General features: G+C 46.7%; 1 protein-coding gene across 13 annotated transcripts in view; it reads right to left on the bottom strand.

Annotated features, from left to right (window-relative positions):
• Nucleotides 1–18,128, bottom strand: part of LOC106782922 (uncharacterized) — a 97,937-nt gene extending 79,809 nt beyond the window's left edge. For 6 of the 13 annotated variants that reach the window (XM_023633014.2, XM_023633015.2, XM_070256546.1 and 3 more), the window contains exons 1-2: nucleotides 15,639–15,816; nucleotides 13,491–13,596 (exon numbers count right to left, since the gene is read on the bottom strand). In XM_023633014.2, coding sequence (XP_023488782.2) covers nucleotides 13,491–13,574 — 84 coding nt within the window. In that variant the 5' untranslated portion in view covers nucleotides 13,575–13,596; nucleotides 15,639–15,816. Of the gene's footprint in view, nucleotides 1–13,490; nucleotides 13,597–15,638; nucleotides 15,846–18,001 lie in introns of those variants that run through there. The other 7 variants (XR_011434503.1, XR_011434500.1, XR_011434502.1 and 4 more) reach the window with 3 other exon arrangements.
• Nucleotides 18,129–18,557: the final 429 nt, after the last annotated feature.

The following is an 18,557-nucleotide window of genomic DNA, read 5'->3' as shown; positions in this document are numbered from 1 at the left end:
GATCCAAAACATCCTAAGTCACACATTTTTTAAAAAGTGCATCAAATTTTGGCTCAGGATAATTTTTACTCTAAGACATCTTTTCCCTTGTGTGGTTTTTCACACATTTAACAAAATGTGGTTCCCAATGACTCTGGTCAGAAGTGAAGCTGCAGTGTCCAGTTTGTCTCTGTGCAAACTCACAACCAAAAGAATGTGCAGGCAGATAGTAGATGCCGTTATGAAAGCCAGGGACACTCTCCCTCCCGAGGCACAGTGCAGTTTCCTCCAAGCTCCCCTGCCACAAGCAGAAAGGGGCTCCACATCCTGGCCGCTCTTTCTCAGGCTCAGTTGGGGCACAGAAGTGGCTCAGAACAAGAAGAAAGATTTTTACAAAAGAGGCAAGAGAGAAATGGAGAAGCAGGCAAGAGAATCCAGACAGCACCTCTGTGCCGCTAGGAAGGAAGTGTCTTTCCAAGCACAGCAGCACCCGGTCCTACTCCGGCTGACAGAAGCTGGTGCCAGGGCTCTCTCAGCCACCACGGATGCCCTTGTTCCCTTTGTTGGCTTTCCTTCCTTCCTGGATTTCGGAACCTGGCAACGGGGTGGAGAGGCGCTGGGGGAGGGGAGGGGGGAGGCTGAGCAGGTGGTTTATCAAAGGCCTGGGGAAGACAGCCAAGGGGTCCTGGAGAGCCCCAGGAGACATTTTCTTCACGATTCGTCCCTGTTTCTCCTTGTCTCTCCCACTGGCACCTATATTAATCTCTTCCGGAGGTTAGCAGAATATTGTGTTTTTTAATTGAGACATATAATTCACATAACATAAAACTCACCCTTTTAAAGTGTTCAACTCAGTGGCTTTTAGTATATTCGCAAGTTTGTGCAACCGTCACCAGAATCAATTTTAGAACATTTTCATCGCCCCAAAAGGAAGCCCCATACCCATTAGCATTCACTCCCCATTTCCCCTCCCCCCAGCCCCTAGCAACCACTAATCTGCTTTCTGTCTCGATAGATGTCATCGGCTGAAATTGTGCACCCCACCCCCCAAATTCATATGTTGAGGTCCTAACTCCCAGGACCTCAGAATGTGACTGTATTTGGAGACAGAGCCTTTAAAGAGGTGATTAAATTAAAACAAAGCCCTTAGGGGCCGGCCCCGTGGCCAAGTGGTTAAGTTCGCGCACTCTGCTTCAGTGGCCCAGGGTTCCACCGGTTCGGATCCTGGGCGTGGACATGGCACCGCTCATCAGGCCATGTTGAGGTGGGATCCCACGTGCCACAACTAGAAGGACCCACAACTAAAAAAATATACAACCATACACTGGAGGGATTTGGGGAGAAAAAGCAGAAAAAAAAAAAAAGAAGATTGGCAACAGTGGTTAGCTCAGGTGCCAATATTTAAAAAAAAAAATGAGGCCCTTAGAGTGGGTGCTAATTCGATCTGGCTGGTGCCCTTCTAAGAAGATTAGCAGATTAATACAGGACAATAGACTTTTCTATTCTGGGTATTTCTTATAAATGGAATCATAAACACGTAGTCTTTTGCATCTAGTTTCTTTCACTTAGCAAAATGTTTTCAAGGTTCATCCACATTGTAGTATATATCCATTATATAAGTACTTTATTCCTTTTTATGGCTAAATAGTATTCCACCATATGGATATACTACATTTTTACTATCCATTTATCACTTGATGGACATTTGGGTTATTTTCACTGTTTGACTCTTATGAATAATGCTGTTATGAAAATCATGAACAAGGTCTTGCATGAACATGTATTTTCCATTATGGGTCATAAGGTAATTCTATGTTTAACATTTTCAGGAACTGCCAAACTTTTCCCAAAGCGGCTGCATCATTTTGCATTCCCATCAGTAACGTCGAAGGGTTCCAGTTTCTCCACGTCTTGCCAACCCTTGTTTATTGTCTGTCTTTCTTATTAGCGCCCTCCTGGTGAGTGGGAAGTGATACCTCATTGTGGTTAGGATATTGTTTTGTGTCAAGACTGGTTAACACAACATAGTTTCTTTCTCTGTGCCCCACCTTGCAATATTAGTACTTTTCACAAACATCAGAAACATGATCACTAGTTGCGTGGCCCATTCTCGAATCTTACGCAATAGTTTTGTAGTTCCGCCATAGTGGCACTGCTGAATTTGTCTAAGTGTGTGTGCATGTGTGTGTGTGCGCTCACAGACACGTGCATGCATTTCCTCTCCGACAGGACCACAGCATCTCCCGGGCACAAGGGACGTTGTCGGTTCCCTTGGCCATCTTTCCCAGCGCAGCGCTGCAAACTTCTCGGGTACTCAGCAAACAGTGGGAGTTGCTGGGACGGTGCTGCTCCAGACAGGCTTGGCGAACTCACGTTTATGGTCCCCAGGTGGCTCATCTCATGCTTTCCAGAACAGAGCCCCGGACCATCCTCTCCGCTCTCCAAGCCTTGTTGCCATCAGAACTTCCCTCGCCATATTCCCAGTGGTCGTCACCCCTCCGTGATCTGCGCCACCACACCCGCCCTCTCTGACTTCATCTTCAACCCTCTCCCCAGCTTCCTCCCAGGCCCGGAGAGTCCCACTCCCACCTCGGGTCCCTCTGTGTCGTCTGTGAAGGGCTTTCCATGGTGTCTGCTGGGTTTGCCCCTGCACCCCTGTTTGCTCAGACTCTGCCTTTCTGGGGGCACTTTGCTGAGGACTTCACCCACCCCATGGTCCTCATCGCCATCGCAGCTGTATTTTTCTCTACGCTGCTTCTTACATTTTAATAAACTATTTATTATATATATATATAATTCCTTTATACATCATTTTATGTATAGTTTTATAAATGACTTACTTCTCCGGCTTCCTGGCCATCTGGCTCCACCAGAATCAGGCCCACCAGGCTGGGGATTGGTGCGTTTTGCTCACTGCTGGTATCCCCACCCCCAGAATGCCCTTGGCATGCAGGAGGTGCTCACTCGACAAATATTTGTTGAGCTGGGTGTGCATGACGGTGGTGAGAGGAGGAAAGAAAAACCGACCAGCTGATAAAAACCACGGCCCCCCAACGATCACTTTAATCCCATCCCAAGAGAAGACGAGAGGTAGGAGCACCCAGTCCAAGAAGTCAAGCAACTTTGAACATCTTCAAGTGGAACATTGTGTTAAATCTGATGATGAAAGAACAGAGTTGACGTCTTTTCCCGTCGACTTGACTCTAGCTTTTAAAGGGCTTATTTGGCGTACTCGAGATGTCAGCAAAGGCCTTCCGACACGGCTTGGGTTTTGCCTTGGAAACAGAAATGGGAGGGCTCTAGGAGAAGAAACTCTTCAAACAGGAACAGATGGGAAACGTTACACATGAGTAAAGTATATATGCGCTCGAACCCTCTGTTTAAGGAGCAGGGAAACATCAAACAAAGTCCCGGAGGTTTACAGGAGGAAATCACGTGCCACAAAGAACTCAAGCATCTCTTTCCTGCATCGCATCCCAACACGAGGGTCTGGTCAGAACACGGCGAAGTGAGGCATGACTCAGGCGTAGTGGAATCTCATTTTTTATCTTCACAACTTTCACAGAGCCCCCTACTGATGACGGAATTATCCTTTGAAAGCTGAGGTCTTGATACACGTTATGCTAAAAACAAGCTGCGGTTTAAAAAGGAAAGAGGACCACTATACTTGGACTATACCTCTTATGGGTTGAATTGTCTTCACTAAAAATTCATACGTGGTTGTCTTAACCCCCAGCGCCTAGAAGGAGCCTTTATTCGGAAACAGGGTCATTGCAGATGTAATTAGTTAAGAGGAGGTCATACTGGAGCAGGGTGGGCCCCTAACCCAGTATGACTGGTGTCCTTATAAACAGGGGGAAATCTGGACACAGACATGCATGCAGGGAGAAGGCATGGAAGATGAAGGCAGAGATGGGGTGAGGCTTCTGTAAGCCCAGGAACACCAAAGATGCCAGCCAACCACCAGCAGCTGGGGGAGAGGCCCAGAACAAATTCTTGCTCACATCCCTCAGAAGAAACCAACCCTGCACACACATTGATCTTGCACTTCTGGCTTCCAGAATCATGAGACAATAAATTGCTGCTGTTTGAGGCATCCAACTTGGGTGACCTTGTTACGGTAGCCCCAGCAAACTGATAAAAATACCCACATCTGAAATTCATGTTTTTGTAACCTATTTCACTGGAGGGAAAATATTTCAAAAATCATAGAATATTCTGGGTCAAATTTTGACCTGAGAGTTGGTGCTATGAATGCCACTAATTTAAGGAAAGAGAAACCTAAAGTGTTAAGGGGTCCAGGGATGTTTACTAACAGCTCAACCACAAAACGATAGGAATGTGCTCCAAAGTGTTTGTTTAATAACAGATTTGTTACCAGTCCAGTGACTAAAAGCTTCTTCAAGTTTTTGTTTGTTTTATTCAATTTTTGTTTGTTTTTGGCCTGTACTAGTCTTGGGATAACAAGATTTGAAAGTTTGCCATCTGCTGTGCAAAGTAGTAATTTATTTTATTTATCTTAGACTTGCCTTTTCTTTGAGGGGTCCCCTTGGTTCTAGCACCTGCATCCACCTTCTCCCCATGGCATCTCAGTTGTTAAGGAGAGCCTAATGTGGCTGACATCCACGGGGGAATGTGGATGGATGGGTGGTGACCCCAAGTGTGCCAGCAGGCTCCGAGCTTTGCCACATCAAATTCACACCAACACCAGTGATGTAGGCAAAGATAGAGGCCAACATCTCAAACGTGAGGTTACACACCCTGGTCCCATTATCTGCTGGCCCCTGGTCGCCCCATCTCAGGTGCTGGGCCTGCTGCCCCTGCCCGTAGCCTTCGTCTCTACAAGAATCCTGGTGATGTCAACGTCTCTACAGAGAATAAATAGCCTGACTCCTCTCTCTCCACGCTATCAGCATCCTTTCCCTTTATTCAACGTCAGCCACCCACTTCCACCATCACTGGCCAGCCTTCCAATCACCTGGACCATCTCCAAGCTGAAACACTGCCCCGGGCTTCCGCTTTCAGACCACACCTTCTCTGCATCCTGCTTCGCATCCGTCCTTTGAATGCCAGCCCCTTCCTCCTCTGCTTCCAATTGCCCCGTGTCAGGCTCCCTCCTGTCTTCGCCATCCCGAGCTAGATTTTCATACCAACTGCATTTCGTAGAAGAAGATATTCTTAAGTGAAGAGATGGCTCTGAAAAGTATTATTTGTATTATGCTATTTTTCTTTCTTTTTTTTTTCCGAGGAAGATTAGCACTGAGCTAACATCTGCTGCTATGCTATTTTTCTATGTGACTAAATACTCCTTTTATGCTGTAATTAACTTTTTTGAAAAAAAAAATTATGAGTATGAAATTTGTAAATTTTATTATTTAGAAGCTAAGTTCCTGAAAAAGTATGGCTGTCTTTTAAAATAGCGATTATTATGACACGGCAAATATATTTGTGACTCAGAAGCTGCAAGCTAAGAGGGTTTCAGTTTTCACAACACGTCACCCCTTTCCCTTCTTTTCAGCATCGGATACTGATTCGCAGTTCATGGAATGCCACCGACTTGTAAATTCCGGGCAGGTTTCCCTGGTGGCACGGGTCCAGAGCTCCAAGCCTCAGTTCTGTGTCTGGTGAGAGTTTGAGAAATGGAACTGTGGCTTTGAAAGAGATTTTATGCAACTATGAGGCCAACATTTCACTTTCCAAAACAGGTGCAAAGCTAATTTCTTGCTTATGGCACTGCCCATGGGACACAGTGCTCCCAGCAGGATGAAACTTAGGGGGGAGATAGCAACTGTCTGTGAGGGGTGGGAGGGGAGATGGGGAGGAAGGGACCAGGGCAAGAGGGACTATGAGCGACATGTGTGGGATGCATCACTTGCTTCTCAGCAATTAGCTGTTTGGGTGCCTCAGTCTTTTCTCCTAGAGGATTATCATAAGCTGGCCCTTCACTGCCATTCTCCAGATTCTAAATTAAAAGCTGATGATTCATCATGGGATTTCTCCTTTGCTCCATTGGAAGCAGGTGCTATTTAACATCCTGATGGCAGTCAGCATGGCCAGGCAGCAGGAGACATGGCTCGTGGGTGGACCCGGGAGGGAGCCGGTCACCTCTCTCCCCCGCCCCCCACCCCCGGGGACAGTGAGGTCAGTGCCTGCTGCAGCTGCTCCTTCATGCTCCTCAGAAAGCCTTGTTTCCCCGAAGAAAGATGGCATTATTATCGATTTTGTTTGTCACATCCAAATTCAGTGTCCTCTCGTTAATCTCCCAAACCGTTTATGTTTTCATTTTAGAGAGAATCTTTGTAAATGATCCTTTCTCAGTATTTCTCAGGCCAGTCCCCAACAGCCAAGCGCACAGGCTCCCCAGTTCTTCAAAATTCATGCCTGGTTCAGCCCTCACTCTCAGGGCAGAAATAGACAGAATCAACAGAAAGATAACAGCGTGGGTGTTTCACTGGACTGCTCTACAAATGACAGAAGAAAAATGTTGGTGACATTTCAAAATAGACAGTCATACTCAGCCCCCTGAATGAATGAGAGGGAAAGACAGATTAAGTGAGGAAAGAAAGAAATGGAAGGAAGGAAGGGAGGGAGGGAGGGTGGGGGGAGGAAAAAGAAGAATGGGTGGAAAAAATGGAGGAAACCACAGAACCAGGTTTTTGCAATTTGAAATAAATTTTACACTCTTTTGCAAATTCTCATAATTATGTGATTCTTTTCAGAGTTTTATTTTTTTCAGTAAGTAATTATACTACTGGCTCTGGGTGCCTCCTGGCTCAACATATTGTGTGTTACCTACAACTCAAAAATTTGTAGCATTAAATTCTAAAGATAGAAAGACAAATTTTAACTTGTATAAATCAAAAGACCTGGAAAGGGGCCGGCCCGGTGGCGTAATGGTTGGGTTCATGCACTCCACTTTGGCGGGCTGGGGTTCACAGGTTTGGATCCTGAGCGCGGACCTATGCAACACTCATCAAGCTGTGCTGTGGCAGCATCCCACATGTAAAATAGAGGAAGATGGGCCCTGATGTTAGCTCAGGGCCCATCTTCCTCACCAAAAGAACACAAAAAAAGACCTGAAAAGACCCTAGGCTTGCTGCCAGGAACACAAGCGCTGGCCAAGACTCTGCCACCCTCAGCGGCGTGATTTCACACAAGAACCTTCAAGAGTCTGTGCCTCAGTTTCCTTATGCATAAAAGAGGGAAGAAACAAGCCATGCCTCTGACCATTTTTAGCCTTATTCCCTGAAGGTATATATAACCCAACAGGCATGAATTTGGAATTATGAGGCTGTGCTCCTTCACCAGTTAGCCTTGAAGCTGAGGAGGGACGGCAGACGTGACACGGAAGAAGTGGGAAGTCTGAACTCACCCCTTGCAGTTCAGGCATGTTAATCTGACCAATATTCTACAAATCTCAGGTCTGCAGCTGCTAGTGGTTCAGACATTCAATTTAGTGGGTACGGCCAGCAAATAATGTTATAACATATTCTTTATAATATACAATGTAACAGAACAGAAGAGACTGTATTTCCCGTAATAAGGGTGAGTGGGATTTCATTTCATTCTTTTGTTTCTGAAACAGACACACGTACACGCGTGCTCCATCACCATGTAAAGTGTATTTCTTACTCTAGGTCACAGTCAAGGTCCGAAAGTGGCTGGAAGTGGCTCTAATGATCACCTAACCTGAAGAGGACACCCTGTATGAAACACATCAATGCCAACACGGCTGTCACTTTCATGACAGAAATCGGGGCTGGGGAGCGCTGAGACTGGGGCCCAATCGATTGATGGAGTCTTCCTGCTGTGTTGCCATGGCAACCATTAGGCTTCCCCCATCCCCACATTTGCAGGATCTTGTCATTTGCCTTTGCTGCGCCTGTGAGAACCTGCTGTGCAGGGCTCCGTGTGTGGCTCCGAGCCCCCGATGTCTATACCCCACAGGGGGATGGAAGTCCAACGGGAAGCCCCCCCAGACCCAGCAGGTGCTGGCAGACCGCCCCCCTGGGGCTGAGCGATGAGTTCTGATCAGGCTTTTGTCCTTTCTCCTGTCCTGGGAGAGATGTGCTCAGAGTACCAGAATGCGGTGGAGTGAAAAGGGCAGACAGATGTCTCCTTTTCCCTCGGTGACAGTCTGAATGCCCCCCCCCCCCGCCCCCAACAAGGGCTGGGCTCCCACCTCTCGGTGATGACGAAACACAACAAATGAGGTGTCGCACGGCTTCCCCCACGGCGCCAGGGCCACTCCTCCTGCTCCAAACAGAGAAACCACTGGGAAAGCAGCCCTGAGATGCCGGAGTTGTGACAGGCTCTAGTTCACAAGGAAGATTCAGGATTTCTATCCAGACCCTGCTTCATCTTCGCTGCATACGTAGTATCTGCATTTTGATCTTTCCATCATTGAAGAAAGGAAATTGAGGTTCTTAAGGACACAAATACACAAAGTAAAGGAATTGTTTAAGGAAACCACATCCTCTGACCATCTCTGTGTAAGCCCAGTGTTCTCTACACGCATTATATTTTTTTCATCAAATATTTAATCCCTTTTCAGTGAGTTCAAAGGATCCTTTAAGACTAGAATGAGGCTAGTAATCAGAAAACAACCAATTTTAAAAATGGGCAAAAGATTTGAGCAGACACTCCCCCAGAGAAGATACAAGGATGGCACATAGAGATGATGCTCACAGTATCAGTCATCAGGGGAGCAATGATCAAAACCATAACCAGATTTTGCCACAGATCTAGGAGAGTAGCTAAAATTCAAATGTGATGACACCAAGTGTTGGCCAGGACATGTGACAACTAAGACGGTGCAACTACTTTGGAAACCAGTTTCATAGTTTCTTCTTTTTTGTGTGTGAGGAAGATTGGCCCTGAGCAAACATCTGTGCCAATCTTCCTCTACTTTGTGTGGGACGCCACCTCAGCATGGCTTGATAAGCGGTGCTAGGTCCATGCCCAGGATCTGAACCTGTGAATCTTGGGCTGCCAAAGCAGAGTGCACACACTTAACCACTATGCCACGTGGCTGGCCTCTAGTTTGACAGTTTCTTAAAAAGTTAAATATACATCTACCATATGACCCCCCCCTTTCCACTCTTAGGTATCTACCCAAGAGAAATTATATGTGCATACACAGAGGAGTACACGAATGTTTACAGCAGCCTCATGTGTAACAGCCAAACACAGGAAACAACCGGAAAGTCCATCAAGAGGCAAATGGATAATCAAACCATGGTATAGCCACACGATGGAATACTACTCAGCAATGAAAAGGGATATGCTATTGATACATACTATACCCTGCAAGAAGACTGATTCTCTGAGAGGAAAAAAAAATAATAAACAAAAAAAGAGTGTACAATGGAAAATTCCACTTGTCTAGAATTCTAGAAAATGCAAGCTAATCCATCGTGACAAAAAGCTAATCAGTATTTGCTTTGGGACGATGAGGGGAGGGGACCCACAGGGGCAGGGGGAAGGATTTCTAAAGAGACACAGGAAATTTTAGGGACAATGGATATGTCCACTGTTTTGAATGTGGTGATGGTTGCACAGGTGTATACATACGTCAAAACTTATCAAAGCATATGGGTTTATGAATGTGTGGCTCCTTGTGTGTCCAGGACACCTCGCAAAAGCTATAAAACAAAGAAAAGCCTCCTTTGCCTCTAGAGGCCCCTCTCACCACCGTCAACTGTCTCATTTCCTCTAGCTTTACAGCCACCTTCTCCACCATCTTGCTTCCGTGATCTGATTTATTTATTTAATAAATTTATTTATTGCCACCATGATCTGATTTCTACTCTCACAACTCTACCGATCCCACTCTTGCAAAGGCTACTGATTGCCCGCAGAGTGTGACACCCACCAGCCCTTATCCTAGTGGGCCTCGTCATGGCATCCGACACTGGGGTCAACTCCCACTGCCTGCTTCATCGCCCTCGTCTCTCCGCGTCGGTGGTCAGTCTCCTGTTCTCCTCCTATGTTGATGTCTGCTCACCTCGTCTTTGGCGGGTCCTCCCACTTGCCTACTTCTTTCAAGTTAGTTTGTCAGGGCTCTATTTTGCCCTTTGTGGTCCTCACCTACGTCTTCCTTAGGGATCTCAGCCACTCCTTCTTCTGTAGCCACCACCAGGATGCCGATGGCTCCACGCCCCATCTGCCCTCCGACCTCTCTCTCGACTCCACACTCAGATCCATCGGGAGGTCCCGTCAGCCTCTGAAATCCCAGATGTCTGAATCTGAGCTCATTCTCTTCCCCCGAGATTCACCCCCTGACATTCCTTACCCTGAGCAACGTCACACCATCCTCCAAGTCAGAAAACGAGGAGCGCTCTGACACTTCCCCTACATCCATAATCAGTCGCAGAGTCTTCCGAAGTCTATCTGCAAATAGTTTTCAAATTCAGTCCCTTGATTCCACATCCACCACTGTTCTTGATCTCAGCCCTCATCCTCTCTAACCCGGCTTTATCTAAATTCTCCTGTTTTCTCTCCCTCTGCCTGCCAGAGCGATTTTTCTAAAAGGTAAATCTAATCACCATCCCCCACCCCACCTACAAATCTTTCCATCTCTTCCCATTTCCTGGCACTCAATCTAATGTATATAAAAGCATCCGGGAGGATTGTTTGAGACACAGAGTCCAGCCTCACATCCCAGGGTTTCTGCTTCAGCAGCTCTCGGGGGGGGGGGGGGGGGGGGGGGGGGGGGGCGGCTCAGGAGTCTACACTTTAACAAAACCCCAGGTGCTTTAGACGCAGGGCTGGGGGGAGCGGGGTATTCTGGAGGGGAAAGGGGCCCTTCAAGAAACCTGGAGATGTTTTTGATTTTTGGTTGTCATCACTGGGAGGAGGGCGTGCTAATGGCATCCGGCGGGTAGAGGCCCAGGGATGCTACTGAACATCCCAGGATGCACAGCACAGCCCCCACCCACCGCGCCACAGCGAAGAATTCTCCGGTCTAAAATGTCAGTGCCGCGAGGCGCCCTGGCCTGGAGCCCTTGCCCAGTCAAAAGCTTCTGCTTGGAATATGATTCCTGAGGGGGCGACTCTGAGCTGTGGTTGGCTGCGCTGGAGTCGGGCACCCTGCAGCCCAGAGGACCCGGGATGGTGGTAGCCTTGGGTACCTCTCCCTGTTGGCAACATGCCTAGTCTCCTTGTTCCTGCTCACTTTTCCGCGCCATGCTCTCTAGATGCCTCATCAGCTCCATGAGCTACTTAATATTCTTCCAATCAATTCCTTTTCTTCCCCCTGAGTTGTTCAGAATTAGTCTCTACTGTTTGTAGCCAGGCATCTAACTGGCACAGCCCTTGTGACTCAGTGTGTCTGGCACTAGAAAGAACTCAATAAATATTTGTTGAATAAATGTCATTACTGCGAAGGAAAGTAAAGAGGATGCATCGTAACCTAAAACCGGGGAAAACAGAATGGTCCAGCCAAACAACACGGTGCCATTTGTCTTTCCAGAAGATGTGTGTTGAAGAACCCAGAGGAGCTCGGGAAGCCCCCTCACCAAACCTATGATCAGAAGGAAATGCTCCCACCTGCTCCCACCTGCTCCCACCTGCTCCCACCACAAGGGCTCACAGACCCCAACGACCTTCTCCAAATGAATCCCCAAACCACCAACTAACTGACCCTTAGACCTTCGTCCTAGGTCAGGATCCAGATCCTTGAGATGGTCCAGCCATCCTCTCAGGAAGTTTCCTCGTCCAGAATGGGATTTCTACCTTCTCTAGGGGCCTCGGTCAAAACTTTGAACTTTCCCACTCCACACGCCAAGCTGTGACCAGTGACCTACTTGCCTGACCAGTGACCGCACAGAGCCTGTGGGTTTGCACATAGTTACATACAAACATTTCAGAGGAAGAGGCCACTGACTCAGGGACGGGCCATGTCAGTCCCACGTCCTACGGAGCGACCAGGACCTCTGTAAGGGATGGAGCCCCGGGACAGGGTGGGAATAGCGGCACAGGTGGGGAGAAGCAGTAAATGCATTAGGACCGAAAGGGGCTTTGGGATCATCTAGTCTCTTCAAAGATGACAAAACTGACCAACCCAAGTTCATGGGGTCAGTGACACTCAGGTCACTAGGGCCCCCATCTTCTGACAAGGACCAGTTCCAGAATTCATAATGTCAAATACAACTTGAAGACGCTCTCTTTCTCTACTGCCCACTCTCCTGACTCACACACCACCTCCATGCCACGCCATCTTTCCTTCTCACAGGACTTCTGCAACCCCCCTTGGAGGTTTATCACCAGCTTTGAGGGCAGTCACCTAGCTTCCGCAGACCTTTGGACTGCTCAGTTTTCCCAGGATATTCAGGGGGACCGTGTAATTAAGTCAATATTTTACAAGCACAGAAAATATCACACATTACGAGTAACAATTTATAGTGTATTAAAATAAATATTAATATTTTATCTCATTAGGACCAACAGCAGAGACCATCAGCTGCATCGTGGAGTCCTCGGTCTCTCACCAGATGACACATCCTCCCCTAAGAACAGGAATCAGACAAGGATGCCCACTTTCACCACTCTTACTTAACATAGTATTGGAAGTCCTAACCAGAGCAATCAGGCAAGAAAAATAAATAAAAGAGATCCAAATTGGAAAGGGAGAAGTGAAACTGTCACTATTCGCAGATGATGTGATTTTATATATGGAAAACCCTAAAGACTCCACCAAAAAACTTTTAGAAACAATAAATGAATACGGTCAAGTTTCAGGAAACAAAATCAACCTAAGAAATCAGTTGCATTTCCATTAGCTCTGTTAGCGAATGCTCTGCCCCCCTTCAGATTTCAATGACCTAACTTGTAAATGAAAGACGTGGTATATAGACACAATGGAATACTATTCAGCCATAAGAAACAATGAAATCTGGCCATTTGTGACAACATGGATGGACCTTGAGGGTATTACGCTAAGCGAAATAAGTCAGAGAGAGAAAGTCAAATACCATATGATCTCACTCATAAGTAGAAGATAAAATGGACAACAAACACACACGTAGCAACAGAGTTTGGATTGGTGGTTTCCAGAGGAGAAGGGGGAGGGAGGAGGGTGAAAGGAGTGATCAGGCACATGTGTGTGGTGATGGATTGTCATTAGTCTTTGGGTGGTGAGCATGATGTAATCTACACAGAAACTGAAATATGATGTACACCTGAAAGTTATATAATGTTATAAACCAACGTGACCTCAATTAAAAAAATAATAAACAACAAAAAAATGCCACATCCCGCCCACCCCCACCCCCCACCCCCACCCCTCACCAAGCCAGCCCTCCAAGGCTGATGGGGCTCTGTTCTCAATGACTCCTGGTTTGTGACCTGGATTTCCACACACTTTTTCCCATCCCAAATCTGACCTTATTAGAGACCTGCCATATGAAAATAGTTCCAAATAAATGAAGGGGAAAGAAAGATAGGAACCGTTACATTTCTATAATTGGAATGGAGTCATTTCCTCTGTTACCAGTTATCCAAAATGGTACCTGTTCATGGGAGCTACTCGGTGGGTAACCACTCAGGAGAGAAGGAAGTGTGTGGTTTCGGTGAGTGTGAAGGCCGGCTGCCATGTTCTAGAAGAGGCTCCACCACCTGTTGTGAAGACAGAGGGCCAAATCAAGGTCCATTTCTGCTGAGGACCACCTCTCCAAAGTGTCTCACACCGGAGGAATATACAGCCACTCTACACACCCCAGATTAGAAGCGGCCTTTACCACCCAACGATCCATGTTGGGATGAAGACAAATGGGAGGATGAAAAACAGCAAGTGACTTTTTCTCTAAAGACATGGTTCATTCATGGACAGTCTTCCAGGCGCAGAGGTCAGGGTGGTCGGAAAGTCCAAAGTTGAAAATGTATTTGATTGCTGACTCCTTTTCTGTACAGCCGGGAAAACAGTTAACAATAGTGTGTTTTCCTTTCATGATGAAGAAAGAGATGGTCTGGTCCATGAGGAAAGCACTTTAGAATGGAAAGGACCCTCGAAGTTTTCTCAGGTGGTTTCCCAGCAGTGGAGGAGGATTTGGGGAGCCACCTCAAGCCTCTGTTGCTCCCTCAGTGGTCACAGAACAAGGCCTGTGGCCGTGGAGCAGAATGAAGCCAACCGGCCAAAGCTGGAGTTCCATCTACGGTGGGGGCCTCCTGGATGATGAAAAGACACTGGAGGCCAGGAGGCCCCGATGTCAGTGGCTACCATGATCTTCCATTAACTGTGTGGCTTTGAGCACTTAATTCCAAGCTCACATGGCTAAGAAATGGAAGATCAAGGATTCTGCCCAGGTGCGCTGGATTCCAACGTCTGTTAACTCTCTGGCGCTCTGTTAGCAAATGCTCTGCCCCCTTTCAGATTTCAGTGACCTAACTTGTAAATGGAATTGGAAAGACCTTACCTGCCTGAGGCAGGAGTTCAAGTCAACATCTTGGGACCCTCTGGCTCCCAACTCTAAGGGGCTCATCCATCTGTACCCTAAACCAACCGGAGGTGAAGTGGCTCTATTTGTTCAGTAAAATGTGGGAGTTTTTTCCCCACGGTCTTGGAGTAGTTTCAATATTACTGAAAGCCACTTGCTCAGATTTTCAGACTGGGGACTGAAATTTCTCTGGAACTCCTTCTATCCCCCCCATTACCTGGGGATGTGGAGATCTCATGGGACCTTCGATTCCAAGGTCTCCCCACTGTGAACGATGATTGGGAAGACACATGTACGAATGGGTTTTAAATTATTGATGTGCTCGATCTATTTAGATGACTCCATGAGGCAGGGGTGTAGGAAGTCAAGTTTTAGTCAGTGGGTCCCAGCACCGGCCCCACATTAGAATCACCCAGGGAGTTTGAGCCTGATGCCGAGGCACCCCCCAGACTCTGAATGGAGACCCTGAATCGCTGGGCAAACCTTGGCTTTTTGTTGTTTTGTTTTGTTTTGAACTATCCAAGGGCAGCCAGGGTTGAACACAGACCACTCAGGGCACAGAAGAGCTAACTCAGCTGGGAAGGAAAAAAATCGCATAATGGTGCTGCCATTTAAAAGTCATTTTAAAGACTCAAAAAAACTCCACATTATGGCCAAGAGTATTTAAGAACGTAATATATTTCATTTCTTTCTTGAATCTTTTTCATGAGAGTTGGAGGGGTATAAAAATCTGCTCTCCAGAGTTGCTAGATTTATTTTTGCGGAACGAAAACAGAATCCGAAAGCTCCCAAACAATGTAGTGTTTGTTTTTCCCCAGTGCTATTTTAAATAAAGTGGACTTTCAGGCCTGCTGCGGGATTTTCAGGCGTGGTTTTAATCTCCCTTTAATTCCCTAGAGAAACAATCAGGCCAGCCCTCCTTCCTGGACCAACACAGGGAGTGCCCAGGTGGCCTCACCCGGAGGTGAGCGCTCAGAAGTGTCTGGTCGTCCACCCCCCCCTCTCCCCAGCTCCTCCTCGCCCCAAGCTGTCTCAGGCAGAGTCTGCCTTTCGCCTTCCTCGCCAACCCTGCCTTCACTCTCCCCGCTGGGTCCCCGCCGCCCTCCCCGGTGCCCCGCGCGCCCACTGGCGCACTGCGCGCTCAGGGCGCGGCTCCAGCTGGCGGGGGCTCCCTGGGGCCACGCGGGCCCCCCCAGTCCGGGCACGTTCAGGCCCGGGACTCACCGCGGTCCCGCGTCTCCAGCCGGTTGTCACAACACAAGCCAGCCGCGCCTGGCGACCGACGCGCGTCCGTGCGCTCAGCGTCCCCTATCCTCGTCTACCGTTCTATCCAACAGCTGCCTGGTTCATGCTGGAATTCACTGCTGATTTGTCCTCGCGATGTAATTGTCTTGCTCTGCTTAGATTGAGAAAGCTCCTTGGGGTTTTTGCATCCTCTCTTGTTGCCTGGAAACTAATGGGCACTCAGGAACACCATATGCACTTCCATCTTTAAAAACTGCACGCACGTGTGGATACTTACAATTAAACTAAATATATAGTCTGATAGGACCTGATTAGGCTAAATAACTCTCAAAATAGAAGTCATTTTCTGTGTCTGTTATTCAATCAATCACATCATTCCATCCTTTCAGGGGCTTCCACGGGTCAGATCCTGACACCAGAAGAGTGACAAGGGAGACTAGAACATCCTTGGGATGGGGGGTCTGTGGGTGAGCCCCCATTCCTGTAGGGGCCCATGTCCCCATGGTAGGAAACACAACTAAAGCTTCTGGACTTAACTTGTTTACTCCAACCAGGAAGTGAGCAGTTACACGAAAGAGAGATGGAGCCCCTCCCCGCCCCACCCCTGCCCACAAGTCACTCCTAACCTCATCCCCTTTGCCCTAAGGGGACAGGGCCTGGACAGGGTGCCGATCTAAGAGGAAGAAAAAAAACCAGTTTGTAAGGGAGTTCCTTTACTGATTATAAAACTACAAGCCCGCTCCCCTCCATCCTTAAAGCCTGAGAACTGTACGTGTGGCAGACCTGCTGACGTTTGAATCTCAGCCCCTACAGTGACTGCTGTGTGACAGTGGGCAAGCTGATGGCCTTTCTGGGCCTCAGTCCTCTCATCTGCAAAATGGTGCCTACCTCACAAGGATTCAAGATAATTAAAAGTGTTTATACATGGGCAGTGTGCAGCATTAAAGAAAAAATTACTCTGGGGCTTGTTAAAATAGTGAGTTTATTCAGGACTATTGCATTAGGTGTCAAGCCTCTCACAACAGGGAGAGAGGTCAGGCTCAATTCCAAAGAGAGCATAGACCACTGGGGGTTGATGGGCCAGGAGCAGAGTGGAGGGTCAGTGGATAGAAGATTGGGGTCAAGAGTCGGGGATTCTTGCTGAGGGCAGGCCAGGACAATCAGCTATCCAGGGCGGCGAATCTCTCTAAACCAACTTAGCAGGATTCCTTCACCAACTGGACAAGCCAGGCCAAGGGCAGGGCCAAGGATGAGGCCTAGTCGACAAGAGGCTCAGAGGAGCCCCGCTGACTCAAGGTCGGTCAAGGAGAGAGTCTGTCCTTGGAGACAAAGTCTGGAGGACTCTACATACTTCGTAAACATTAGCAATTATTGTCACATTTCACATGCTGTGTAGAATACTTTTAAAAACATCCAAGGAAAGCAAACAATTTATCAAAGAAGAAATACTAACAGTCAACACATGAAAATAAATTAAAAAGTTCAACTTTACCATTCATCAAAGAGATCCAACAAGAAGTCTTTTTCTTTTGCCTACCAAATTAACATTTCAAAAAATTATAATACCACATGTTTTTAGGAGTGAATGGAAAGGACGTTCTCAGACACCACACTGGAGTGTACGTTGGTATAAATTTTCTGGAGGAAAAGTCACCAAGAACAATTCAAGATATTCAGACTCTCGGCTTCCTTTTCCAGAAGTTCACCCCAAGAAAAGTCAGAAGAGTACATAAAGACACGTGAACATCGCTGTTCACTGAAGTGTCCTTTATAATTCATAGAAACCTAAATATTGGAGGACACAGCTATTTACTTGGGTGGTATTTATAAAGTCCATAAAAAAGGAGGGCAAACTAAATGTTTGTTTTGGAAATTTGTTTTCAAAATGATGGTGATAGGGGAAAGCTACACAGCCAATAAAAGCCTGTGGTAGGAAAATGTTTAATAACGTGAGAGGATTCTCATGTTAACGTTTCGTAGCTCTCTTTATCTATGCATAGATACGAAAAGGCAAATGCACAAAGATGATAACAAGGTGATATCCAGATAGTAGAACCATGAATGATTTTTGTTTTCTAATTTAAACCTCTCTGTATTCTCCTAGGATTTTTACAAGCAGGAAAAACCTAGTTATTAAACAGGGACAAAAGCTTATCATTCTATTTTGATATTTAGAAGAAACAATCCCTTTAAGCCGATACAATCATGCATCGCTTAACACCAGGATATGTTCTTAGAAATGCATCATTAGGCTGTTTCGCCGTTGTACAAACATCACAGAGTGTACCTACTCAAACCTAGATAGCACAGCCTGTGACACACCTAGGCCGTGTGGTACTAACCTTATGGGATCTCTGTTGTATATGCGGTCTGTCGTTGACGGAGACGTCGTTATGTGGCGCAGGACTGCACTTCCTTCATAAGTACCGAATGTCATGGAACATTTCCCAGAATCCTCCTGCTTCCTTTTGTTTGTGTTGTATCACTGTCAAATCCCTCACCTCCTAAGAAATAGCTTTTTTTCCCCTCAATCTGGTATTTCCATTTGTAGAACAATGAGACAAAGCATAAGAAAATGCTTTAAATACTGTTACTCAGGAACCAAAAGTACTATTATAATTAATCAGAAGAATCGTCATTCCGTTCAGAAAACTGGTGCAGGATTATGAGGGCATCGAAGTCTCAGTTACTTATCATCTTTAGTTACTTCTCTCGATGGGGGTGATAAAACAGATGCCCAACATGAGATAAAGCCTCAGAATTCCTCTTGATAAAAAATGAACTTACTTTTCTATTTCTGCTATTTAATTACTTTTTAAAAAATATTTCAAATGTCCTGAAGCTACTACTGAAAAAGAACAGCAGCTTAGCTGACAAATGAGCAGTAGTGTTGGCTAC

This window comes from Equus caballus, chromosome 31 (genome assembly GCF_041296265.1).
Source record: "Equus caballus isolate H_3958 breed thoroughbred chromosome 31, TB-T2T, whole genome shotgun sequence".
NCBI classification, from domain to species: domain Eukaryota; kingdom Metazoa; phylum Chordata; class Mammalia; order Perissodactyla; family Equidae; genus Equus; species Equus caballus.
Note: the sequence above shows the minus strand (reverse complement) of the source record. Positions and strands in the feature narration are given on the sequence as shown.